This window comes from Oryctolagus cuniculus, chromosome 14 (assembly GCF_051225735.1).
Source record: "Oryctolagus cuniculus isolate XC-2025 breed Fujian yellow rabbit chromosome 14, ASM5122573v1, whole genome shotgun sequence".
NCBI lineage: Eukaryota > Metazoa > Chordata > Mammalia > Lagomorpha > Leporidae > Oryctolagus > Oryctolagus cuniculus.
The window spans coordinates 4700959-4727543 of record NC_142880.1 but is presented as its reverse complement, the minus strand read 5'-3'; the positions used below and the strand labels follow the sequence as shown (position 1 = coordinate 4727543).

Sequence of the window (26585 nt, the reverse complement as noted above, 5' to 3'; positions counted from 1 at the left end):
CAGCTCTCTGCTATGGCCTGGGAAAGCAGTGGAAGATGGCCCACGTCCTTGGACACCTGCACCCTTGTGGGAAACCAGGAAGAGCCTACTGGCTCCTGCCTTCAGATCGGCGCAGCTCTGGCTGTTGGAGCCATTCGGGGTGTGAACCAGCAGATGGAGGCCTTCTCTCTCTCTCTGCCTCTCCTTCTCTCTCTGTGTAACTCTGACTTCCAAATAAATAAAATCTTTAAAAATATGTTATTAAAGCCTTATGTTTTCTTTAGAGCATTGCTTTACTTGCATTAAAATATATTCTTATCCCCCTTCAAATTTTCCTTGATTCTGCATTATCTGAATGTGTGTTGCTTAATTTTTGAATCTTTGGTAACTTTGCAGATGTGTCTTGTTCTTGATTTCTAATTTAAATTTATGTATTTATTTACTTGAAAGGCAGAGTGAAGGAGAGAGAGAAGCAGGGTGATGGGGGGGAGGAAGAAAGAGAAAAATTGATCTGTTTGCTGATTCACTCCTCAGATTATTCAACAACCAGGGCTGGGCCAGGCCAAATTCAGGAGCCAAGTGCTTCCTCCTGGTCTCCCATGTGGGTGACAGGGGCCCAGGTACTTGAGCCATCACCTGCTGCTTCCCGGTGCATTAGCAGGGAACCTGATCAGGAGTAGAGTAGCTGGGACTCAAACTGGCACTCCAGTATGGGATGCTGACATCTCTAGTGGCAGTTTAACCTTCTGTGTCAAAATGCCCACCCCTGATTTTTTTTTTAAAGTTTTAATTTATTTGAGAGGTAGAGTTACAGACAGAGGGAAAGACAAAGAGAAAGGTCTTCCATCTGCTGGTTCACTTCCCAAATGGCCACAAGGGCCAGAGCTGAGGAGATCGGAAGCCAGGAGCCAGGAGCTTCCTCTGGGTCTCCCATGTGGGTGCAGAGACCCAAGGATTTGGGCCATCTGCTGCTGCTTTCCCAGGCCCTAGCAGAGAGCTGTATTGGAAGAGGAGCAGCCAGGATACGAATCAGCCCCTATGTGGGGTGCTGGTACCGCAGGCAGAGGCTTAGCCCACTATACCACTGTGCTGACCCCTATCCCTGATTTTTAATATAATTCCTTTTCAGGAAGAAAATGTAATTTATGTAGCTTCAATTATTTTAAATTCATAGATATTTAAATCATTTTATGACCCAGAATATGGACTGTCTTGGTGAATGTCCATATATATTTGAAAATAATATCTATTCTACTATGATAAGTGAAGAGTTCTATACATTTCTGTTAGGCTGGTTTTGTTCATAGCATTATTCAGGTCTTCTGTGTTTTACTGATTTTTTTTGTCTATTTACTCTATGAGCTACTCAAAGGAGTGTTGAGTTGCACAAAAATAGTTATGGAGTTGTGAATTTTTCCTTTCAAATTGCATTGGTGTTGGCCATTTGGGATTGTTCATTCTGATGGATGACTTGGTCCTTTCATTGTTACAAAGTTTACTCTCATCTCTGGTTTTTGTTACGAAATCTTTGTCTAATGTTAATTTGCTATTTCTTTAATTGGCATCTGCATATTTTTCCATTCTTTTCTTTCAACCTTCTAATTGGAATGTTTAAACTATTTACATTTAATATAACTATCTATGTGGTAGGGTTTAAGTCTACCAGCTGGCTGTTTGGTTTCTATTTGCTACATTCATTCTTTGTGTTTTTCCCCCATTTTTGCCTCCATTTTTTTTAGAGTGAATGGAGTAAGTTTTAGTCAGGTATTTTGTCTTCACTATTAGCATTTTTCGCAGTGTGTGTTTTGGTTTTGTTTCTTCCTGTTTGCTCTGGTGTTCACAGTCTGTATACTTATCTGAGCTTCCCTTTAAGTATGGAATAGTGATCTTCCCACAGCCTGCCTCCTTTCCCACGTGCTGGCCTTCATGCTATGTCATCTTCATGTTGGAAACTGTACCATTCATTGTCATCTTGCTTTAGAGAGCCAGTTACCTTTTGAAGAGAGAGAAAATGAGAAGAATAGATTTTACATCTTCTACACACGAGTGTTTGCCATTTCTTGTGCCCGTCATTCCTTTTTGAATCTGCAAATTTTCTCAGTATCATTTTCCTTTCGTCTAAGGATATTTCTCTAATATTTCTTGTAGCATAAATCTGCTGGTGGTGGATTTTTTTTTTTTTCAGATTTTGTTTGTGAGGAAGTTTCTGTATTTCACCTTCATGTCTGAAAGACATATCCACAAGGAGGAGAACCCAGTCTGCCCCTCACAGGATGTCAGGGGTCTCCCATTGTCCTTTGGCAGGCATAATTCTCTGAGAAGTCCGTTACTTGTCTCTTCCCGAATGGTTTGTCTTGTTTTTCTTCGGCTGTGTTTAATGCTTTCTTCTCACTAGTTTTTAACAATTAGGTTATGATGTACCTTGTGATTTTCTTCACATTTATCCTGCTTGCAGATTTTCAAGCTGCTACATCTGTGAATTTATAGTTAATAACAAATCTCTTTCCAGCTGTTATGTCTCCAGACATTTTTACATCCCTTGTGCCCACTCTTCTCTTGGATTTTGTAATTTTAAACGACTATCCCATAGGTCACTGGGTCTCTCATCTTTTTCATCAACCTTCTCTCACTATGCTACATTTTGTGTAACTGTTGTCTTCAACTTCACTTATCTTTTTCCTGCAATATCTGATCTGATATTAGTCTTCTTTGATATATTTTAAATTTTAGGTACTATACCTTTCTTCTTGGAAAGACCTATTTGTGTATTATTAATATTTTCCATTTATTGTTTTCATATTTTTTCTACATTAGGAGTCAGCAAACTATGACTTGTGAACCAACTGTCTGTTTTGTTACAGATTTATTTTATTTATTTGAAAGGAAAATTTATATATATAAAGAGAGAGAGGCCAGAGAAATAGTCTTTTAGCCACAGGCTCATTCCCCAAATAGGTGCAATGGCCAGGACTGGGCCAGACAAAAGCCAGGAGCTTCATCTTGGTCTCCCACATCAGTGGCAAGGGCCCAAGTACTTGGGGCATGTTCTCTGCCTTCCCAGGTACATTAGCAAGGACTAGACTGGCTGTAGAGCAGCTGGGACTTGAACCAACATTCATATGGAATGCCAGCATCACAGGTGGCAGCTTAACCCACTGAGCCACAATGCCAATCCCCAGCTAATTTTTTTTTTTACAAATATAGTTTTATTGGTACACAGACACACCCATTCCTTTCCATTTGGTCTGTGCTGCTGCCACACTCCATTGACATGGTTGAGAAGTTGGCAAAGAAGCCCTGTGTGACCACAGAGCTTAAATTAATTTCCATATCGGGGCAGGTGTTGTGTTGTAACAGGTTAAGCTGCACCTGCAATGCTGGCATCCCAAAGGGTGTGGGTTCACGTCCTGGCTGCTCCACTTCTGATCCAGCTCCCTGGGAAAGCAGCAGAAGATGGCCCAAGGACCCTGCACTCATGTGGGAGACAGATGAAGCTCCTGGCTCCTGGCTTCAGCCTGGCCCAGCCCTGGCCATTGTGGCCACTTGTGAAATGAGCCAGTGGATGGTCCACGGGACCCTCTCTGTAACTCTTTAAAATAGATAAAGTTAATCTTTATTAGGAAAATGTTTGCTGACTCACGCTGTAAATCCTTGAGCTCATGGTGCATACGTAGAACTTCACATTCTTTTGTTGTTAATTCCATCATTTCTGTCACCTTTTTTATTTTTATTACTTTGCACTCAGCAATTTTCTGTGTCTTTTACTCTCCTACTGGAAGTTGGACATTGTGGCTTTTACATAATTTAGCGCTTTTTTCCCTTATTTCTTTAGAAAGAATGCCAGATTTTGGCTGGCAGGAAGATGTTACTTGCTGACCAGGTTGAGCCTTTAAAGATCTGTTTTTGACTTCTTTAGCAGATCTAGAATAGTCTTTATTCTAGCACTGCCTTAGCCCCTCTTCTAGATTGGGTTCTTCTGTGGTTTCCATGAATGTGTTATGTATCCAGTGAAGTCTGGCTGGAGAGAAGTCAAAAGGTTCTCAGGGCTGGCATTGTGACATTGTGGACTGAACTTCCACTTGCAACGCCAGCATCCCATGTGTGCACTGGTTCCAGTCCCGCCCGGGCCACTTTGATCCAGCTCCCTGTTAATGCACCCGGAAATGCAGAGGGGGATGATCCCAGAGCTTGGACCCTGCCACCTGTGTAGGAAGACCCAGATGAAGCTCCTGGCTCGGCCCAGCCCAGCCCTGCCCATTGTAGCCAGCTGGGGAGTCAACCGGTGGATAGAAGATCTCTCTCTCTCTCTCTCTCTCTGTTTCTCTTTCTTTCCTTCCCTCCCTCCCTCCCTCCCTCTCTCTAACTCTGCCTTTCAAATAAATAAAGGGATCTCCAAAAGATAAAAAAAAAAAAGATATATTCTCAGCTGTGTGTAAACTGTTGGAGTTGTTCCACTGACAGCTCCCTGGTGATTGTTTGTTTCTCTGGCCTTGTGAGCCTCCATCCTTTGTGTTCTTGGATGGGCGTCACAGGACCCACATGCATTTTCTGGGATCCTTTGTTTTCATAGCTCCCTCCTCTCTGGTTTTCTCCTGCACGATTTTCAGCTGCCTTGAGCTTGTTGACTTCTAGTTCCTCAGTTCAACAAAATGAGGTTTCTCCTCGCTGGGAATAGTCCTCAGGCTCAGAGCCTGGGACCTACAGTGTCCCGAGTTGCCTGTTGTCCTGTTGTCTTCTCGGGCTGTAATTCCACCCTTACTGACTCTGTCAGGACCCAGCGAGAGTGCCCCTGGCGAGTTTTCCACACATTTGGTGAAACTCAGCCAATTGCCCTAGTCAGTCCGTGTCTACAGTTTGTTGACTACACCCTGTAACTGCTGCCTTGTTTTTACCGTCAGATATTTTATTTTATTTTTAATTTGACTGTTGCTCAACAAGGGAAGCTATGTGGGGTCAGAAAAAGATGGTTTATTCTGGGTTTATCAGCATCTGGTTAACTTGGGTTTTACTATGCAATTACTTATTTGCAATTGTAAGACTTAAAGTAATTACTGACTACTTAAACAGTGATTATAAATATGAATAAATGATGTTTGTTGTTTAATGGAATGCTGGGTATTTTTGTACGTGGTGTACATGAGTGGGTGTATACAGAGAAACAGCACTGTTGTTGATAACAGTACTGGCCTGAGATGTCTGAGGCTGCCTCTTAGCCCAAGGCACAAGTGCTGGGGGAGGCACGTGGGGGAAATGTTTATGAACCCAAGGCCGAAGTCCAGTTCCTGGGTGCGCTCACGTTCCTGTGTGAACCCAAGGCCGAAGTCCATTCCTGAGTGAACTCAGTCCTTCTGTGAAGCCCGCACCCGAGCCAGCACACCGTAGCCTCACCACAAAGCCGCTCAGCTGCCTTCTCACTAATCCTGAGACACGAAGCAAGGAAACAGAGCCACGGGTAACGTGGTGCGCTTCCGCCCGCGCTCCCTCGGCTGTAAAACTCAGAGGCTAGTAGTAAAGCAAGGAGTGGTGCTCCCTCTCATGGCCTGCAGGGCAGTCGCTAGTATCTTGTTTTCAGAAGTGTATTCTCTAGAATGGAATACTTATCACATAATGCCAGCATTTTAAAAATTAGAATATAGAGTAGTATTACAGTATGACCATACATACATATGTGTGTGTGTGTGTGTGTGTGTGTGTACATTTTCATTTCTGTATATAAAAACTGGAAGAAAATTCAACTAAAGTTTAGTAATTATCATCTCTGGGTAATTACTGGTAATATATACTCTGGTTAGCCAGATTCCATGAATGTTCCATGGCAGGAACATGTAGTATTTTTTTTTTTTTGACAGGCAGAGTGGACAGTGAGAGAGAGACAGAGAGAAAGGTCTTCCTTTGCCGTTGGTTCACTCTCCAATGACCGCCGCGGCCAGCGCACTGTGCTGATCCGAAGCCAGGAGCCAGGTGCTTCTCCTGGTCTCCCCTGGGGTGCAGGGCCCAAGCACGTGGGCCATCCTCCACTGCACTCCCGGGCCACAGCAGAGAGCTGGCCTGGAAGAGGGGCAACCGGGACAGAATCCGGCGCCCCGACCGGGACTAGAACCTGGTGTGCCGGCGCCGCAGTCGGAGGATTAGCCTATTGAGCCGTGGCGCTGGCAGGAACATGTAGTATTTTTACTACAGTGAAAAAAAAGTTATTTGTCAGATTTTAAAAAGACTTTTGAAAGAACAGTACAATGCTAACACAATAAAATCAAATGCTGGTTTAATTTATAAAAAACAGACAAGAGTGGTGGTGTCCATCCCTGATTTTTTAGTGTTGCAGCCTAATCTATTATCTGGATGACTGAAAGTTATTTATCTATTTTTGTTTTCCTTTCAGATCAGTATAAAGGTCACAGTCCAGGACACGTTCACTGGGGTTGAAAAACTTGTTAGTGTGGCTTTCTCCACATTTGTAGTCAAACCACTTGGAGAAGAGAAGGTAAGTTTCTGTGTGATGAGGTGTCTAGTGTGGGGCCCAGGGACACACCAACACTCGCATCAGAACTGTTATGAGATGGGCACCAGTTCGAATCCCAGCTGCTCCACTTCCAATCCAGCTCCCTGCTAATGCACCTGGGAAAGCAGTGGAGGATGGTCCAAGTGCTTGGGCCCCTGCACCCACGTGGGAGGCCCAGAAGAAGCTCCTGGCTCCTGGCATCAGTCTGGCCCAGCCCTGGTAATTGTGGCCATTTGGGGAGTGAACCAGTGGATGGAAGATCTCTCTGTCTTCCTGTCTCTCTCCCTCTCTCTCTGTCTCTGTCTCTCTGTAACTCCACCTTTCAAATAAATGAACAAACCTAAAGAAAAAAAAAGAACTGTTATGGAAAAAAGGACATTTCTTCTCAGTAGGAGATACCAAGGACCCTTCAGAGAGTTCACAGAAAAGAGGATTAAAGGTCAGCTTATACTGATGCAGAATTTTTTTGAAATCCATGCAGTTTTTTCATGTACCTTTTTTCATGAGTCTTTGAAGACTCCCTGTATGCCTGAGTTTCAAAGTTTTTTGCACCAGAATAAGTTTATCTTTTAGTTTCATTTTCTATAAATATTTTGAAATGTTATCATATATTGTCCTAAGATTTGTTACTCCCCAGTATTTATCATAAAAGCTATTCTGTGATAATATGAGATTAAGTGCTCTAGAAAAAAATTGGTTTTTTTAAAGATTTAAACTTATTTGAAAAGCAGAGTTATTGGAAGAGAGGGAGAGACAGAGAGAGATCTTCTACCCTCTGGGTCATTCCCCAAATGGCCACAACAGCCAGAGCCAGGCCAGGTAGAAGCCAGGAGCCAGGAGCTCCATCTGGGTCTCCCATGCGAGTGGCAGGAGCCCAAGCACCTGCGCCAGGCTCTAGTGATTCCCCAGGCTCATTAGCAGAGAGCTGAACAGGAAGTGGAGCCGTCAGGACCGGAACCAGCTCCCATGTGGAATGATGACATCACAGGCGGCAGCTTAACCCCCAGCAGCACAGCGCTGGCCCTGCCACCGGGCTTTGAATGATCTGAGGGTCATACTGGTGCAGACAGACTTGCGGCTTACTGGCCTAGTTCTTCCTTCTGTGGCTATGTGACTGGAAAATAAAAAGCAGGAGAAATGTAGGAGGTGGTTGCATATTACCATCCCATCATTTTTTCATCCTGAAGAAGTCAGAATTGCTGAATTATTGGAATTTAAAAACAAGCCTCAGGGTGCCTGGGGTGAAAGCGTCCTTCCAAGCCACGCCCTGCCTGGTGCGTGCACAGCCGCCCGCCTGGCCAGGGGCCCAGATCTCCTCTGCAGGCCACTAAGGGTTACTCAGTAGAACTTCTTGGCGCTCCTTCCCAGGGTCACTATGTCTAGGGACCTCGCATAGTCTAAGCATTTTTCAAATGTAACAGTTCTGATAAAAATTTGAATCTTTCATTGCAAAGGCAGCTTCCAGCCTCCTGGAAGCCACAGGGATCTTCTCACTGCCCCAGGGTGTTGTTGCTTGCCCTGCTGCCAGCCCCAGAGCAGCTGGGACAAAGCAGTGTTTCCCCACACCCAACAGACCTGCAGCACACAGCTGCCCTCACCTGAGTGGGGAGGCAGGCAGGTGGCGGGGTGGCGGGCACCCTGCCAGAGTTTTGTACCCTGGGCACTTCTCTCACCGCAGGCCTGACACTAGATGTGACCCACTGTAGTCCAAGACCAAGGGTGTTGCTTTCCAAACGGAAGTCTAGCTCAAACTCGGCTTTCTGGGCCACGCCTGGGACCTGCTGAGTTACAAGCAGCTAGATGGGGACTGAGAATCGCACGTTCCTAGAACTTCAGGCCTTGACGCGGGTCTTGCCAGCCCTTCTGTTTTTCCCGAGTGCCTTCCCCTGTCAACCAAGTCTTCAGATTCCTGGGAACGAGAGTCCCCGTGTCTGAAAGCTAGTGACGGGCAGCAGCCCCCCTGCTGTTCCCCTCCAGCCCAGCCTTCCGGCTATGAACTCAGGGCTGCTTGGAGGATGGAAGGGCCCCTCTTCAGTCCTGTCCCTGCCCAGGCTGGAGGCTTGGTTCCCAGCAGAGGAAGCCAGGCCCCTGCAGCGCTGCCCTCATGGGTCGCACAGCCCCTTGCCCAGGCTGCGTCTTCTCCAGCAGGTAGCGTTCTTGTTCAGAATGCAGCATGCCAGGGAAAGTCAGGGCCACTTTGAACTGAAGGGCTCCCTGGACCTCCGTGCAAAGTGAGCTGGTTCCAGGACTCCATGGGGCCTGGGGCCAGGCCGCCTCACCACGACGGCGAGAGACGCCGGAGCGGGAGCAGACAGCCTCAGGGTCCTTGCAGTCTCACCAGGTGCACTTCCTCTGTGGCTCAGGAGTCGTCCGGGACAGGTGCAAGTGGCCTTGGTGTCAAGCACTCATTTACCAGCCTTGTGTACCCTGCTGAGTGCACAGCTGACACAAGGCTGCCTGGAGAGCTGACCAGTGTCGTCCGCCTGTCAGTCTGCACAGCCCTCAACAGTCAGACAAGCCCCCAGGGGGGTCTGGGACCTCACGCAGCGCAGTACCATCCTTCTCTCAGCCGAGGGGGCAGCACCAGCCTGCAGGGGCCCCGGAAGGAAGCGTGGGGCTGTTGTAGTCCCCCTCAGGGTGAGCCCTGCCGACACTCATGGAGGGTCACCAGCCCGAACGTGGGCTCGTGGCTCTGTTGCATCCTGTTTCCCTAAAACTTGTACACATTGATTCTTTCTGTTTCATCAGATGATCAAATTTCCAAATCGGGCGTATCCCCTGCCACGAGATACCTTTCTCTAGAACATCTTTATTGCCAACCTTTTCTGCCTTAATTTTGCAAAAGATAGAAAGCGTTTCTTTTTAACATATTTATTTATTTCCTTGAGAGACAGCGCTCCCATCGGTTGGTTCATTCCCCAGATGCCTGCGGTTGGCAGGGCTGGGCCGGAGCCAGGACCCGGAACTCAAGCCAGATCTCCCACACAGGTGCTGGGGAGCCACGGACCTGAGCCACCACCCACTGCCTCCCATGGTCTGCATTAGCAGGAAGCTGGAGTCGGGAGCAGAGCAGGGCAGGCACTTTGATGTGGAGAGAGCACCTTAACCGCCAGGATAAACACCCACCCCAGAAAACATGTTTTGAAGAGAATTCAGGGGCATCAAAAGTCCCTCTCCTCATTCCCTCATTTGAGGATTTTATGTTCTTCAGTCCTATTGAAAATTATTATAACCAAGGAAAATAAACAGGGAAAGCATTTAAATATCTTATTATATGAAGATCTAATTAAGCCTCTATTGATTTTTTAAATTGATAGGTATTTTAAGAAAAGAATTAGACACAGTGTGTTTAGGTCCCTTAAATACTCTCTTTGCCCGAGTTAGAAAATGGTAGCATTGGGTTCTCGTGTCGTGCTTTTAGAATTTAACACGGCTCTGACGGACAAGTGTGTTTCTTTCTCCAGATTCGCTTAAAGCCGGTCCCGCTTCTCACGGAGCAGGATCGCGTGCAACACAATCTGGCTTCGGAGAGGAGGAAAGTTCGGCTGCAGCACGAAGACACTTTTAACAGCTTGATGAGGGAAAGCGGCAAGTCTGACGGTCAGTCGTCCCCCTGCGGGCACGCCTGGGGCCCCGGGAACAGGCCCTTCCTCCAGTCCAGTCCTGCTGAAGGCAGGCCTGTGGGGCACACCTGTCGCTGGAGGCGGGGGCTGGCCCCTCGGGTCTCCTGACCGGGCGGGGCGGGACGTTCCAGTGAGGGACTGGGGATCACTGGGGAGTAGTCAGTGTGGCTCCCCAGGGTGGGATGGGGCTTTACAGGCGCCGGGCAGTGGGAAAGAGGCTGGCAGTGAATGAAAAGCCAAGATCCCGCTGCTCTCTCCTGGCACTTCCCATGTAGCCCTGGGTTTTCCCGGGCCCTTTCTTAACGCTCAGGCACTGATTTCTCCTGGTCTTTGAGGCCTGGTGGGGCAAGAATGGCGCAATGCCCCGGTGTCTGACCACAGATGCCATGGTGTGGGGACCATGGAGGAGGGGAGGGGGCACCACTCAGGAGAGCAGGAGGAGCTCAGAGAAAGTCCGAGCCCCCTTGACTGAAGGAAGGCACAGGAAGCGGAGTTAGGAGACAAAGGCCAAGGACATGTGAGTTCTTAGGCGACTGAGAGGGAGACGTGCATGCCTGGTGGGAAGAGGGAGCCCCAGCAGGACAGGTGTGGCGCTGCACTGGCCCTCAGCATCCTGGCTCCTGGGCCGAGCTGTAGAGATCGCTGGGGCTGGGGCTGGGGCGGGAAAGAGGTGTTCTCCATCTTCTGCTGTGAGCACCTGGAGATAGAGGGACCAGGGATGCTCTAGGACTCTCTCTCAGACTCAGAACCACTGGGCCCTGGCCCCAGGCTGACCCCAGGATGACTGGTCAATAAGGAAGGAGGGAGAACGCGTGGAAACCTATTTATTTGCAAGCTTTAAGGGGCAGCAGCGTTGCCAAGTTACGTTTCCGGAAGGAGGACCTGATCCTCATGACAGTGTCCAGCAGAGTGAGTCTCCATTCGGTACCAAAATCTGTGTGCAAATGCAGCAGCCAGAGCAGAGGGAGGCCCTGAGACAGACAAGACAGCCCTCAGTCAGAGACAAAGCCGAGGCAGCCAGGGAAGAGAGAAGGCGGCCAGACTCTTACTCAGGCTAGCAAGCAGAAGTCTAAGGTGTCTTAGGAAGACTCAGACGTCCGACACAGCTGTTAAGAGCAAGTGCTTTTACTCTGATCTCAACAGCCTGCCTTTTCACACAATTATTATTTTTCTAATTTTAGTTTTACTGTCTTTTAAAAAATATTTTACTTGAAAAACAGAGTTACAGAGAAAGGAGAGACAGAAAGAGATGTCCCATCTGCTGGCTCACTCCCCACGTGGCTGCAATGACCAGGGCTGGGCCAGACTGAAGCCAGGGTCCTGGAGCTTCACCCAGGCCATCCATGTGGGTGGCAAGGGCCCAGACGCTGGGTCCATCTTCCAGTGCTTTCTGATCCAGAGAGCAGGATCCAACACAGAGAAGCTGGGACATGCATGAATCAGCACCCTGTCAGATGCCGGTATCGCAGGTCCCAGCTTAGCCTGTTACACCACAAAACTGGCCCCTTATATTTTTTAAAAAGCCTTCCACCTCATTAAAACTGTACTACTTGCCTTTAAGAAAAAGGTTGAAGTAAGCCACTAGGTGTTCTCTATACCAGTGGGAAGTAGCATTGGCATTTGGCGGGAACACCATTCTCGCAGGGTGTTTTCCAGCACTTGGGATATCACAGGTGGGGCCTGTTCCTTCCTGGTTTTGAGAACTGACCTCACGGAGAACAGGGCCCTCTGTCCACCACTCACCTACAGCCACCACCCAGAGATGTGGCTCATTTACACCTGAGCTTGGGGCCTGCAGCTGGTGGGCCCTGGCCAGTCTGAAGTCACAACTCTCGCTGCCTATAACCAAGACCTCTGCCTTTGTTCCTCTGAGCTCACTGAGGCAAGGTGAAAACAAAACAATCAAAATGGCAATGTAAAGCTGCACTAATGAGGGCATTTCAGTAGAAGGTTGGCATGAGGATGAAATGAGGTCATGGGCGGGTGGCCCCAGAAGTTTATGGGAAAGTGGGACTGAAAGATGTGTCCCTTTCCCACAAGCGTTTTGAAGGCCCCCCCATAGAGTAGCTCCGTGGGCCCTGCATGGGGCACGTAGAAGGTGCTATCTCGCTGTTGCTCCTGTCCACAGGAGGGGCTGGTGTGCCTGTCGGAAGGCCGTACTTGGAAGGAACACGACTGTGAAGGATGAGAGACAGCTTGGAGACAGAGGGGCCCTCCAGGGCACAGGGCGCTCCTTTTCAGACAGGAGGAATGTGGCCTGGCTCCCAGGGGCTGGGGCTGGGGTGAGAGTCTGGGAGGGACGTCAGACCCGTGCTTCTGCGCCTTGCCAGTTGCTGTGTGTCTGTCCTGGGAGGAGCGAGGGGCTTGCTGCTCTGGGCAGATTTGGAGGGGTGAGTCCGACTGGGAGTGCTCAGGAGGGCGGTGACCGGAGCCTTCTCTGTGCCCTTGCCCCCAAGGCAGCATGAGCCGGGTGAACTCGCTGGCTGTGTGTACAAGGTGCACCAGTAGACAGTGTGATGCCACACACAGAGGGCACACGTGGCGCTGGACGCTTCTGAGTCAGCTGCTGACACACACAGTCTGCATTCAGCGAGCGAGACGTGAGTTCCAGCTCAGTGCCAGGTTGTCCACATCACGACCACAGGCCTGGCTCACTTTAGATCTGTAGACATTTTGGCTTTTATTTTAAAGGCGTATTTATCTGAAAGGCAGAAAGGGAGAGAATGAGCAAGAAGGAGATCTTCCATCTGCTGGTTGGGTTCACTCCTCAAATGGCTACAATGGCCATGGCTGGGCCAGGCTGAAGCCAGGAGCCAGAAGCTTCATCCAGGTCTCCCACGTGGGTGGCAGCAACTCAGGCACTTGGGCCATCTTCTGCTGCTTTCCCAGGCACATTAGCGGCAAGCTGGGTTGCAGGAGGAGCACCCGTGTGGTAAGTCAGCAGCGTGGGCCACGGCGTAACCCACTGTGTCACAATGCCAGTCCCTTTAGACGTTTTAAACTCTGCTTTTATCATTATTCTATTTAATCTTCCTTAAAATAAATTATTCTACAATCCTTAGCACAAAATGTAATTTTAATCTAACTCCATTGGTTTGTTCTTTTTGAAAATTGTACTAACCCCCAGACCCCCAAATGTATCTAAGCACTTAAAAGCAGTTCCTGTCACGGAGTGGAAGGCTTAGACCTGACACTTCTGGTTGCTGTGGTGCGTGGTTCAGCTGCTGATACCTTGGTTCTGAAGGAGCTTGCTTTTCACTGGCCAGATATGTTCAGCTCTCTTACTGAGCCATGTTCTTGGAAATTCAGGCTTCTACATTGGCTGAAATATCAGACATGAAAGATTAAACGGTTTCCCAAGTGTTGAGTGACGGCAGTGAGTATTGTTGGAGCAGTGAGAAACTGGAATTAGGTTATACACTTTCAGAAGGAAAGAGCAAATGATGAGATGGGATTTGGCAGAAGGAAGACATTTCTGGGTGTGCTCTTGTACTGCTGTGTTGTTCAGAAGCCTGGTGTATAGGGAAAACTTAAAATTGGAAGCATTTTCAGTGTAGATCCTGAGAGCGTTCTCCTGGGTGGTTGTTTCCGAATCCGCAGAAAGAAAACGGGCTGCAATGACCTGGTTTCAGGTGAAAGAGCCTGACCTAAAATGTGGGATGAAAGTCAAGTTGCCCAAACAGGCTGGTGACACAACACTTTCAGGACATCCAAAGTACAGGCGTTGAGCTTGGCCGGGCACAACCCGCAGGAAGGGTCAGTTCTGTTTACTGTACTCACAGCAGAGCTGGGAGCAGAGCTGCTTTCTGAATGGGAAACCCTATTTTACCTTTAGTTAGCCATTACCTGCAAATAGGCAAACTCTGCACCAAAGTCACCCCCACCCAGGGTATTTCTGCAAACATGGCATAGCTGATAGCTAAATCCTTGTGGGACGTGAGTGGCCTCATAAAAGGAGATGCCTTCTACACTTAGGTTAAGACCTTCTCAGTTTTTTTAATCTTAAAGTTATTTTTAAATTATTATTAAATTGATAGTCTACGCACAGGGTAAAAGTTATGCCTCCCATCTGTGTCTGCAGTCACACAGTTTGCACAGACGTGTGCACACACGTGTACACACACGTGTGCACACACACACACGCACTCATACGTGCACCCCCATGCCAACACATAGTGTAGCAGCGTTCCCCCAGTTACAAGCTTCGAGTGTTTTCATTTAGCAGTATATTTTAGAGACAGTTTGTATTACGTTATTTTTTACAGGATGTGCCATTTGAGTATCTGATTTTTGCCAGACAAATATCAATGCTAGTTTAGTTTTTGGATCATTATGCATTTAATTCAATAAAAAGAAGAGAGAGTGTATGGAGGGGGTTACGGTTTTGCATCCTTTCTAAGATCACTTTAGGAAGTAAGCCAGTGTTGATTATAATAATGTCTTGGCCTTCACGTTTGGGAAAACCATAATCCTAGGCAAACGTTGCCAGACGCCTTTGTAAACAGAACTCAGCAGTCAGAAAAAGAAGGGAAAACCTTGAAGTCCAGCAATGCCTGGGAGGCACCAGTGGGCAGAGTAGGCACGGGCTAACTCTGGTGACTGCCCGGAGGACCCGTGTCTGAGGAGCAGTGCTTGTGCTAAGCAGACTGTGCCCAGCAAAGCCAGGGCTCTGTGCCCAGTGGGAGGTGGGTCAGAGGACCTCCTAGGCAGCCGTGGCCTTCAAAAACGATGCCCTCAGTGAGTCCACTAGAAAAGCCCCACCCTCCAGAGAGCTGTGGTAGGGAAGCGTTCCTGTCTCAGCCTCAGCCCAGAATGGGAAAGAAGTTCCGTTTGAGGATTGTGTGAGGCGTGCACCCTCCTGCGGATTTGCTGTTGGAGTCACATGGTCTGTTTGCACTGAAGTGGACTCAGTGAGCTTCGGCTCGTGCAGGGTGTTGTCAGACCCCGGGAGCAGCAGCAGCCAACGCAGTTTTCTCATGGGGAAATGTAGTCCCAGACCCCAGGAATTTTCGTTTAAGGATCCCAGGTGTGAGCTCCTAGTCAGAGAACATGAAAGGCGAGAGTTACTAAGGCGCTGCGGTGTGCAAGACATACCACTCACTCAAGATCTGGAGAGGCCCACAGAGGTAGCAGGCGTTGAATTTGCCGTATGAAGAGTATAAAGTCAGAATGTTAATGTGCTTTAGAAATAAAAGAGTACCAAAAGTATGATGCAGGACAACAAAAATGACCTTGAAGGATGGACAAAGAAGCAAAGAGAATTACTATAAAGAATATATACTTATTAAAATTTAAACACAGTGAAGTTAACAGCAGATACCTAGAGTGAATCCTGATAGGCAAAAACATGGCAAAGAGCTGAGAGAGGTTAGGAGATATAGACAGTGCGAAGCTGAACGCATAGCCGCTCCGAAGTAGGAGAGCAGCAAATGACAAGCAGATGATGCAGAGGGACATTCATTAGGGGTGACAAGAATGTTTACCAAACCCACAGAGAGATGTCAGAAGTCATTGGTCACAAGAGATGTGCAATTAAAGATCAAGTCTTATCTGGAATGGTTGTGGCTAAAAGTGTTGCAGGTTTTAGACTATCTGCATACACACAGTGAGGGGTGTGGGGCACAAGTCTCACCACGACATTCATGCATGTTTTACGTACACCTCGTATACACGGCCTGCAGGCTGTTTTATCCAGTATGCTTAGTGCACCTGTATTTCATCTGTGACCCACTAGGAAAAGTCAGCGGTGGCGTTCTGTCAGCCCTCAGAATGTTTCAGAGTGTGGAGCATTTTGTATTTCCAGTTTTTGGGTTAGGGACTCTCAGCTGTAACCAGCATGAGATAGTTTTCCACCAACTAAACCAGGAGCAGTTGAGTGTCTAGTGATACTATTTTAAGCAAAAAAGATGAGGAACTGGAGCTCTCAGCGACAGCTGGCCCCCGTCGAAGGTGACACAAGTTGTTCTGGGCCAGCCAAGAGGGCCCAGTGTCCCCAACACCTGGTGACAACTTCAAGGTTGAAGATTATTGTTTTTCCAAGAGGAGCAAGACCTTTTGTCCTTTAATGAAATGGCAAGTCGGACGAGACGAAGATAGTTCCCAAGTTAATTTTTTATTGCAAGCCAAAAAAAACCCACCCCACCCCCCCCAAACACAAAACAGAACAAGTGAAAACAAACAAAAGGAATATATGAAAGGATAGGGAAAATAGGTAAAAGGAAATTACTTGGGTGCGAAGTGCTGGGAATGAACCAGTGTGTCCATGAAGGAAGCTGTCTGTGTGGCCAGGCAGCAGGCCCCTTAGGGTGGTGCTCCATGGTCCAGATACGGCCAGGCCGCCCGCAGAGGGCTTTTCACCCCAGCAGAGCCTCTGGCGGCTGACGCCTGTTCAGGGTGAAATCTCGCAGAGTGGGGTCACAGCAAGATGTGCCTCCGATGGGAGTCTGGAGACTCCAGGAGTGTTAGCTGGCAGCCTTGGAGAAAGCGGTCCTGGACCCAGGCCCTCATCTGCGTGTGGGCATGCCGTGGTTGCGGTGGTTGTCAGCGGTGAGAAGTAACGGCCTCCGTGCCGTCGGCCCGCCTTTGGCTCAGCCTCCGTGACTTAGAAGGAAAAACTCAGACTGCAGTCAGCGCCGTCAGAGTCAGTCCTGTTAGTCACCATCGAGATGGCAGTTCACTTAGCACACAAGACAGACATCGCAGCGCAACCCTGCATTTTTTACTTAGGAATGTTCTGTCGAGGGTAAGCACCATGCCTGTGAAGTGGGGTGAGTTCACTCACGTATTCATTCACTCAACAAATACCTGGTGAAGACCCAAGTTCAGGAATCAACATTAAAAGCATTTCTTAGTTCCTGCCCCAAGGAGCGTAGGCTCTAGTGAGTCAGACAATCGATGCCCACACAAACAAGCATACAACTAGAGCTTTACAATAGAGGTCCGTGGAGGAACTGACTGGGGGTGTCAGGATGACTGGGAGTGGGACAGGTGGTGCTGTTGGCCAGAGGGGACAGCCGCAGGCAGAGGGGACATGTGCAAGTACCATGATGTTGAAGACAGCACTCCCTTGGAACCACTGGGGAAAGACCCACGTGACTGGCGCAGAGACAGTGGGAGGATATGGTGAGGTTGGTGGTGGTGGTAGTGGCATTCAGACCAGTGGGGCTGGAGAGGGAAGCAGAAGTCGGACAGGACGAGGGACTTGAGGCCACAGCAGGATTTGGGGTTTTGTACTGGAACAGTGGGATGCTTCCAACCTGTTTGAAGCCTGGGAACAAATGATCAATGGGGTGATCTAATTGCAAATCTAAAAATTCCACTGGAGGCAGACATTTGGCACAGCAGTGAAGGGATGCTACTTGGAATGACCACATCCTAATCAGAGTCCCTAGTCTCCAAGGTCTGGCCCTGCTCTGATCAAGCTGCCTGCTAATTAGCACCCTAGGAGGCAGCTTAGGTGTTGGGTCCCTGCCTCCCACATGGGAGACCTGGATTGAGTTCCTGGCTCCTGACTTTGGCTAGCCCAGCCCTGTTACAGCAGATGGAAAATTAATCTGTCTATCTTCTCTCAAATAAATTGAATAAATTTTAACAGAATTTCTGTTAGCAAGTGGCATTAGAGATCTGTAGCCATACTTCTTACATGTACCTAGACGGGCTTGTGCCAGGAATGACTGTTCAGGCCCTGGTCAGCTGTCATTACAGCAAGAGCTGGGCACAGCTCAACTTTCACATAGCACGCTCAGCTCTGTTTCTGGCGTGTACGTCTTCCCCCACGTCCCCTGAGAGCACCGGAGACGGCAGACTGGCTGATGACTCCCCTCAGAGATGCAGGAAGCATAACCCAGTGCATTTTACTGCTTTGCAGCCAGAGAGACTGATTTCCCTGTTGTTGAGAGTAAAAACCAATTTGTCAGTAAGTGAAGCAAACAGGATTCCAGGCAAACAGGAGGCTTTGAGAAACGCTGTGGACGGTGTCTTTCCTGCTTCCAACCTAGTCTGTCCCAAGACTGCTTCCCCAGGGAGCCGTGTTCCCCTGCCGAAGTCCACAGTGCACCTGTCTCTTGGTGTCTGTGCCCTTTCAGGCCTCTGATTCCTTTACTCTCAGCCACTTTATTGAGGTGTAATTGGCACATGACAAACGTCTCATATTTAAAGATGCAATTTGGCAAGTGTTGACGTAACTCTTCACCCATGAACACAGCGTCAACACAAGGACGCACCTGTCCCCCTTGTAATTCCTGACAGCTCCTCTCCTAACCTGCCCTTCCACCACTCAAACCACGCAAGTCCACATGTAACTATTCTGTCCGTCAGGATTCTGATGAACTTGTTAGATGGTTGGAACTCGCTCTCCTAAAGGCCCTTATCTTAGCCCAATTCACTGTGGAAACCCGCTGTTTGGATGACCTTCACTCCACAGTACTCAGCTTTAAGTTTTTGCGAACAAAAGCCCCAGCATTGAGTGTGCTGCTAGGGAGGAGGATGGCCCCGCAGGGGACCCCACTGTCACGACCGTTTTGCACTTTCAGATCCAGTTTCTGCTGAAGAAGAAGGGACGGTGTCCACCAGGGGCACCTCTGCCCAGAGCGTTGAACTTGTCCTCCCGCCCCACGCAAACCACCACGGAAACACATTTGGTGGCCAGATCATGGCCTGGATGGAGACGGTGGCTGCTGTTTCTGCAAGGTTCCTAACTTCTGACCTCAGCTTGCTGCTTTAGGACCAGTGGGGAGAAAATGGAAAGTCAGGATGAGCTGGGCCAGTTGGGGGTCAGGGGACGACGGGCTGAGGAAAGGGCGCCTCCTACCACACCCAGGAAGTTATCAGTCATTTGGTTGCTTGCCTTAGGATTGATCCGTCCTTGGTGCAAAGGTCAATGTTAATTTCTTCACTCAAAAGTGAAAATGAAACAAGAGTTTGGAATCTGTATTCTGAATACTGACCTTGTGATATCTACAGATATGTCTGTAGTTAGAAACCTGTAGTTAGCCGGCGCCGCGGCTCACTAGGCTAATCCTCCGCCTAGCGGCGCCGGCACACCGGGTTCTAGTCCCGGTCGGGGCGCCGGATTCTGTCCCGGTTGCCCCTCTTCCAGGCCAGCCCTCTGCTGTGGCCCGGGAGTGCAGTGGAGGATGGCCCAGGTGCTTGGGCCCTGCACCCCATGGGAGACCAGGAGAAGCACCTGGCTCCTGGCTCCTGCCATCGGATCAGCGCGGTGCGCCGGCCGCAGCGCGCCGGCCGCGGCGGCCATTGGAGGGTGAACCAACGGCAAAGGAAGACCTTTCTCTCTGTCTCTCTCTCTCACTGTCCACTCTGCCTGTCAAAAAAAAAAAAAAAAAAAAAAAAAAAGAAACCTGTAGTTATCCTTTCTGTGAATTGTGCACAGTACAAGAAGCCTTGTTTTAAAAATGAGATTGTCACTCCTAATGACAGTGCAGCTCTCAGACATGTTCTGTCATCAAGACTTGCAATATAACTTAGCTGTGGTGCAGTCTGCTTGCATAGTGTTGGCATAGCTGTTTAACCGAAGGAGTAGCAATCTAAAATGTGGAAAACTGTGGAAATAGCATTCTGAAATGCTGTAAGATGTGAAAAGCTCACCTTTCAGTGTGTGGTGAAGTCAGTTAACCGTGAAGCTAACGAGTGGCGGTGAGCTGCACCTGCTGGCAGCTGTCCCCCACTGCCACCGGGCGTACAGAGCCCTGGGAGAGCAGTCACAGGCTGTTGGACCAACATAACCAGGACAGAAGGCACTGGCTTGTTTTTCAGAGGGACTTCCATCGGGGCCAGACAAGAGCAGTCTGTTAGCCCAGGAGCAGAAGTACCAGTATCTCGGGAAAGACCCCACTTCTCCTGGACATGTGCTTCCCTGAAGGTTTGCCGTTTGTGTGCAGTCACTGTGAGCACACAGAATCCAGTCACCTGCCTCACTCGAGTTAGAAGAGGTTTTGTGCAGAAAATGGCCAAGAACTTGCCCGCCGCAGCAGCTCTGACTCAGTACTCCCGGGGCTCTGCAGGGAATGAGTGCTTTGTTTCTTGTCTCCCTCAGCCGCCTGTGTCACGCGCACCCCATCCTCAAGTCCGTGGACATGTTCAAGTTCAGGGGCCCGTCCACAGTTGGAGACCGGCTTGTCTTCAATGCCATTGTCAACAATACCTTTCAGACCTGGTAAAGCATGCTCTCAGGCTCCTGGGCGCTGACTCAGCTTGCACATACATAGTTTTTAATTTTTGTTTAAATATGGAGGTAAATAAGGGGATTAAAAGGACCAAGTTACGTCTAATTTTTTTTTTTGAAATTTCATTCCATCTTTAAAATCTGAGGGCACATGTGTGAAGTCGGTGTCCTCCCACTGAGCGCATAGTGATTGATGGGGACTTTGGTCTCTTAGGATCTTAGGGCAGCTGTGTGGCACAGGGTGACCCTGGTGTGCGCCTGTGGTCTTGGCATAGTGTTTAACTCTGTCTCCTGCCCTCCAGAGTGGCCCAGTGACTGTGCCATCAACCGACCCATCATGGGCCCGGTACTCACCGCCACAAAGTCCACCACTTTCTAGTTATTTTTATTATTCTTTAGAGTAAAAGGCTTTAAATTGGTATTTTTTTTCATTTTAGATATAAAAACGTGCTACCTTTGTCTCCCTCTAATTTCCACGTTTGATTCTTTGACAATGCTGAACTACTGTTCTTAAGGACGAGAACTTGACTCTGGCAGTATAAACCCCCTCCCATAACCAAAGTGTGCTCCTGAAGGTGTGCTCCGCGGAACCCCCAGGTGGCCTGTCACCTGCCTGAAGGCGGAAGCCAGGTGGAAACGCTTTCACAGCCCTGGACACGCTGGCCCAGTGGCCTGAAGATGGATTAGAATAGCGCTCAGATTGCAGGGAACCAACGCGAAAACCCAGCACCTTCTTCCTCCTCTGTTGTTGGAGAAGCGGAGAGAGCAGGCGGGAGGGCTTGACATGCGTGGTTCTCTGCCCACGGCCCCGTCTCACCCTTGCAGCGTGGAAGTCGGAGTGCGTGTGGAGGCCTTTGACTGTCAGGAGTGGGCCGACGGCCACGGCCGGCACATCAACAGCGCCTTCCTCATTTACCACGCGGTCGACGACAGGGGCGAACTCCTCCCGCTTCCCAGGGTCAGACCCATCTCAGAGGTCGGTGATGGTCGCGGGAGCTTCCACAGTCAGACCGGGTTGGCAGAGCCCTCCCTCCCCGCCTCCTGTTCCCACCTGCAGCAACCCCCACGGATTTTTCCTTTAGTTTTCTGCATACAAAATAAAGCAGACTTTCCCACCTCCGATAACACTGAGCACTGGCTGAGATGTCAGAGGCTCTCAGGGGCTCCCCTGGGCTCAGCTGTGCTGCTGTGGGCGGCGCCGTCTCCTGCCACACCCTCTGCACCTGCTCTCATTTCCCACATCCAGTTCTGAGCCATTTCCACCTTCCTCGGAACCCTGTCTGTTCCTTGTCCTGTGATTACCGTATCACCAACATTCTTTTCTAGCAACTCTGTCGCAAGACTTATAATAAAAAGAAAACAGCTGTGAAGGTGGTACTTTTGTCTACACAGCAGCCCTTTGTGGGTTCTTTGACTTGAGAACAATTCAGAGATACTGTGTCCCTGTTAGCCTTTCGGGCTGGCTTCACAGAGATTTACTTAAGGACTGTGTTGGGGCCAGCACTGTGGCACAGCGGGTTAACCTGCCACTTGCGACACTGGCATCTCATAAGATCGCCAGATGGAGTCCCGGCTGCTCCACTTCCCTTCCAGCTCCCTGCTAACGCAGCTGAGGAACCAGCAGAAGACGGCCCAAGTGCCTGGGCCCCGTCACCCATGTGGGAGACCAGGGTAGAGTTCTGGGGTCCTTGCTTCAGCCTGGCCCAGCCCCAGCCATTGCAGTCATCTGGAAAAATGGAAGATCTCTGTGTGTGTGTGTGTGTGTGTGTGTGTGTGTCTCCCTCTCTCTGTAACTCTGCCTTATAAATAAATCTTTTTTTTAAAACAAAATAAGGATATGTATCACCAAACTGTTAGATATTCATTGATTTTACTTTTTTTTTTTTTTATTCAAGGATGATTTCAGGCGCTATAGGGGAGCCATTGCACGCAAGAGAATTCGCCTAGGCAGGTAAGGGAAATAAAAGAGCAAGGGTGCTGTGGATTCTCCTGCATCTGAGGAACCGCACAAGGAAAAGCCCCTCTCGGGGTCTCCGCTCCCCTCCGTGTGAGTAGAGAAGGCCATGCTGTTTCCTGGCCGTGCCGGCTGCGCACTGACCAGGACGGCGGTTCTTCCTGACCGCTTTCTGCAGACAGAGCAGCTTTTATTTAAACTGCCGATTTCAGTTCCAGAAAGTATCAAGGTGGTGGCTGTGCATTAAACGGAGGGACAGAAACTGCTATTTAACATTTCATTTTTTTTCCAGAAAGTACGTAATTATGCACAAAGAAGAGGTTCCACATTGCACCCACTGGGATCTAAGCAAGCAGGTAACCCTCTGAGCTGTGGCTCACGCGGTGTAAAAGCCCTGTCACCACCAACGCAGAAACCCACTTGTTGAGCTGATGTGGGTTGTGTCTACACAGGTTAGGTGAAAAGGGGGATTCTATCACCAGGCTTTTCAGAATGACACTAAAGCAAGCCATTCATAACTGGTGCCCAGCCAGTTGTCTCTGTCTTGTTAGACTTCCAGTATGGTTCCCAGACGACCTGATGGCCTGCTCTCAGATTTGTCCAAGCAGCGTGGGGCACAGTTGACCTGCTGTTCTCCTGTGACCTGTGCTGAGTGACACCCACAAGCTTGCAGTTTATAAAACAACGTAGCAATAGTCATTCCAGTGTTTTGACTGTTAAGAATCCAAATTTACTTGTTACGCATTGGTTATGACGGTGCTTCAAAAAGTTCGTGGAAAATGGCATTAAAGTGGGGCAGGCGTTGTGCAGCAAGTTAAAGCACTGCTCGGGACGTCCACTTCTCACATCATAGTGCCTGAGCTTGAATCCCGCCTCCGCTTCCGATCCAGCTCCCTGCTGGTGTGCGCCCTAGGAGGCAGCAGGCAATGGCCCAAGCACTTGGGTCCCTGCCACTCGTGTGGGAGACTTGGGTGGAGTTCCTGGCTGCTGGCTTCAGCCTTGCCTGGCCCTGGCTGTTGCAGGCATTTGAGGAATGAACCCGTGAATGGCAGATCTTTCGCTCTCTCTCTCTCTCTCTCTCTCTCTCTCTGTCACACACACACACACATGCACGCACTCACGCACACACACACGCACGCACACACATATATCTTTTTGTCTTGATCTTTCCAATAATAGCTTTTTTAATAAAGAAGTTTATTTTGGTGCAAAAAAATGGAAATTTATGCACAAGGTTTTTTTTTTTGCAGAAATTCTTTTTTTTCCCAACTTTTATTTAATAAATATAAATTTCCAAAGTACAACTTTTGGATTATAGCAGCTTTTCCCCCCATAACCTCCCTTGCACAAGTTTTTTGCAGTATGCATGTCCATGGACTTTCTGAAGAACCTACATGTGCTTGGATTTCGATATTTTTTTTGCACCAAAATAATCGTATGCTTTAATTCATTTTCCCATGAACTTTTGGCAGTGCTGTCCTATAAGTCATACTGCCTTCACTCAGGATACCAATTAAAGTGATAGGAAGTTGCTAGGCGTGGGGTTACCGTGTCTGGATTCTGCATTTAGAGTCTGAGATAGAAGCAGTGAGTAGCTGTCGTTTGGTACTATGTGTCACAGTGCTGCGTTGGCTCAACATAACCTCCCCAGCAGTGCCCATTCTCTAAGCACAGAGTCTCTGATCACATAGGGAGTATCTGCACTGAACACACACTTTTCAACTACCTGTCTCAGGCAGCGCTCAGCAGCGGCAATGTGGAGGCGCTCAGAAGGCTGGCAGCCAAAAGCGGCTGGGAGGTGACCAGCGCTGCGGAGAAGGTAGGAGGTGGGCAGGTGTTGCATATCCCCTGTCCCTGCCAGGTGAAGCTGTGCTGGCGGATGGTGCTGGTGGCCCCGCCGCATCTGCTGTTGCTCCCGAAACAGCAAGAACCTCGGGAAACCGCCCCCAGCCCCTCTCTCTCCACACGGCCACTCGGGCTCCTGCAGATGCATCTGGCACGTGCCTGCCCCTGGGCAGCCCCTGCTCCTCATGTCCACCTTCCCCAGCCCCTCCTGGTCTCAAGATCCAGAGCAGACGCTTGTCCCTAGGGCCATTCCCAACCTGACGGCCGTCTCCCTCTGCAGCTCCTTCAGTCACAACCTCCTGAAATTAATCTGGCAGTTAATTAGGCATCACCTGTGACGTTTCTGCCTCGTCAGTCCTGAGCCTTCCGTGGCCCCTGAGCTGTCTACTGTCTGCACGGGGTCTGTTTTCCCTGGCCTGATGTCCTCTCTACCTCTTAATAATGTCCAGCCTGCCGTGTGTGTCACCAGCCTCCGGGCCCCTCCACACTTGGATTTGTCTCTAGCTTCGGAGGCCTGTCAGGAGTCCCTTGAGGCGGATGGCACTGTCGGCTCTCAGAGGGCCCTTTGATCCCCATTGTGCTCGGGGGCATGGTGGTGCTGGCTTCAGGCCTCTGCTCCATGTGCGCTGTTCTCTGTCAACAGTGAAGGGTAACCCGTGACCTGGGGTGGCCAGGTGTCCTGATTGTCTGGGGACAGACCTGGCTCACACATGATGTGTCATCACATCCTAATTATTAACCGTGCTGCAGTCTGGTGGATACGCCGTGCCATCACCTTCCCCAGAATCCAGTGACTGCAGGTGCCTCTCCACGCCCTGGCTTGGACCTCCTCCGAGTGCTCTGCATTTGGCTGTTTGCTCTTGTTACCACGTTGTCCCCACGACTACGTCTTCCCAGGGTCTTCCTCATCCCTTTCCGCCCAGCGAGGCCCAGTGTCCCCCGTGCTTCTCACAGGCCTAGCACAGTTGAGGTGTATGTTCTCACTGTCACTCAGGCACAGCACTTTAGTGCTTGGTCTGCTGTGCTGATGTGAGAGCTGCCTCCTGCTGGCATCTCAGCACTCAGCAACAGCCGTGGGATGAGTGGGTTCGCATCTAGGATGAAGCCAAAGGCCACGTTCAGTGGCATTCAGGAGGCTATGGCCAGAAACAAACCCAGACTCATCAACTTGCTAGTGTCCTAGGAAAATCCTCATTGATTAATTCTGCATTTCTGTGTGGAAAGTTATTAGAGAACATTGTGTAATTTTAAGGACTCTTAAGTTATTAGGGAATACTGTATACCTTTAGGAATTCTTATCTCGGTTGAATTTGAATCTTTTTAAAAAGTACAACCAAGGGGCCAGCGCCATGGTGCACTAGGTTAGTCCTCCGCCTGCGGTGCCAGCATCCCATATGGGTGCTGGTTCTAGTCCCAGTTGCTTCTCTTCCAGTCCAGCTCTGTGCTGTGGCCCGGGAAGGCAGTGGAGGATGGCCCAGGTGCTTGGGCACCTGCACCCCATGGGAGACCAGGAGGAGGCACCTGGCTCCTGGCTTCGGATTGGCATAGCTCCATCCGTTGTGGCCATTTGGAGAGTGAACCAGCGGAAGGAAGACCTTTCTCTCTCTCTCTCTCTCTCTCTCTCTCTCACTGTCTGTAACTCTACCTCTCAAATAAGTAAATAAAATCTTTAAAAAAAAAGTACAATCAAAATAAGATTAAAATGTTTTTCTGAGTTTTTCTTTTTCTCTACTAGTTTTACACTTTTATTAATTTTTTATTTTTAATTTATTTATTTGTTTGAAAGTCAGAGTTACAGAAAGTGGGAGACAGAGACAGAGCTCTCCCGTCTGCTGGTTCACTCCCCAGATGGCTGCAATGGGCAAGACTGGGCCAGACTGAAGCCAGTCGTGCACCCAGCACTGTGGCCAGCACTAGGCAAGGGGAGCGAGCTCTGGGAGGGCGGAACTGCACGGGGCTCCTGAGCTTTGGCTCCAGCACAGGAAGCAGGGAGTGTGTCTGCCCCCCGGGGAACAGCTCCTGGAGACGGGCTGACTCATTTCCCAGGGCTGCAGTAACGGAGCTCCCCACACTGGGTGGGCTCAGCCTTAGGAATCCACTTGTCTGGGAGCTGGGAGTCTGAGAGCAAGGTGTCAGCGGAGTTGGGTTCTTCCCAGGGGACAAGGAGACTGTTCTGAGCCTTGCCCCCGCTGCAGGTGGCTGCTGGCCCGCAACTCTGGCATCAGTTCACTGCACTCTCGCTGTACCTGTGTCCTTGGCCTTCACTGATGTGGACCCCAGCTGCTGGCGTACGGCCTCAACCTGATGAGCGGGCAAGACCCTATTTCCTTCCCAAGTCACATTCTTCGGTAGCGGCAGTGTTAAGCCTTCAACAGATGAATTTGCAGGGCCCAGGGCACAACATGACTCTAAACAAGTGCTCAGCCCAGCAGCACAGCCTCCCCTACACTGGGCCCACGCTGCTCCAAGGCCACCATGTGAGCAGGCTGTGGGGTTCACTCTGGG

General features: G+C 49.5%; 1 protein-coding gene across 1 annotated transcript in view; it reads left to right on the top strand.

Annotated features, from left to right (window-relative positions):
• The window catches only part of ACOT12 (acyl-CoA thioesterase 12), a 45022-nt gene that overhangs the window by 7773 nt on the left and 10664 nt on the right, over positions 1-26585 (top strand). The window contains exons 4-11 of the mRNA XM_002713909.6: positions 6359-6460; positions 9943-10078; positions 18633-18789; positions 20153-20272; positions 21107-21257; positions 22177-22232; positions 22528-22591; positions 23971-24054. Coding sequence (XP_002713955.4) covers positions 6359-6460; positions 9943-10078; positions 18633-18789; positions 20153-20272; positions 21107-21257; positions 22177-22232; positions 22528-22591; positions 23971-24054 — 870 coding nt within the window. The remainder of the gene's footprint in view (positions 1-6358; positions 6461-9942; positions 10079-18632; positions 18790-20152; positions 20273-21106; positions 21258-22176; positions 22233-22527; positions 22592-23970; positions 24055-26585) is intronic.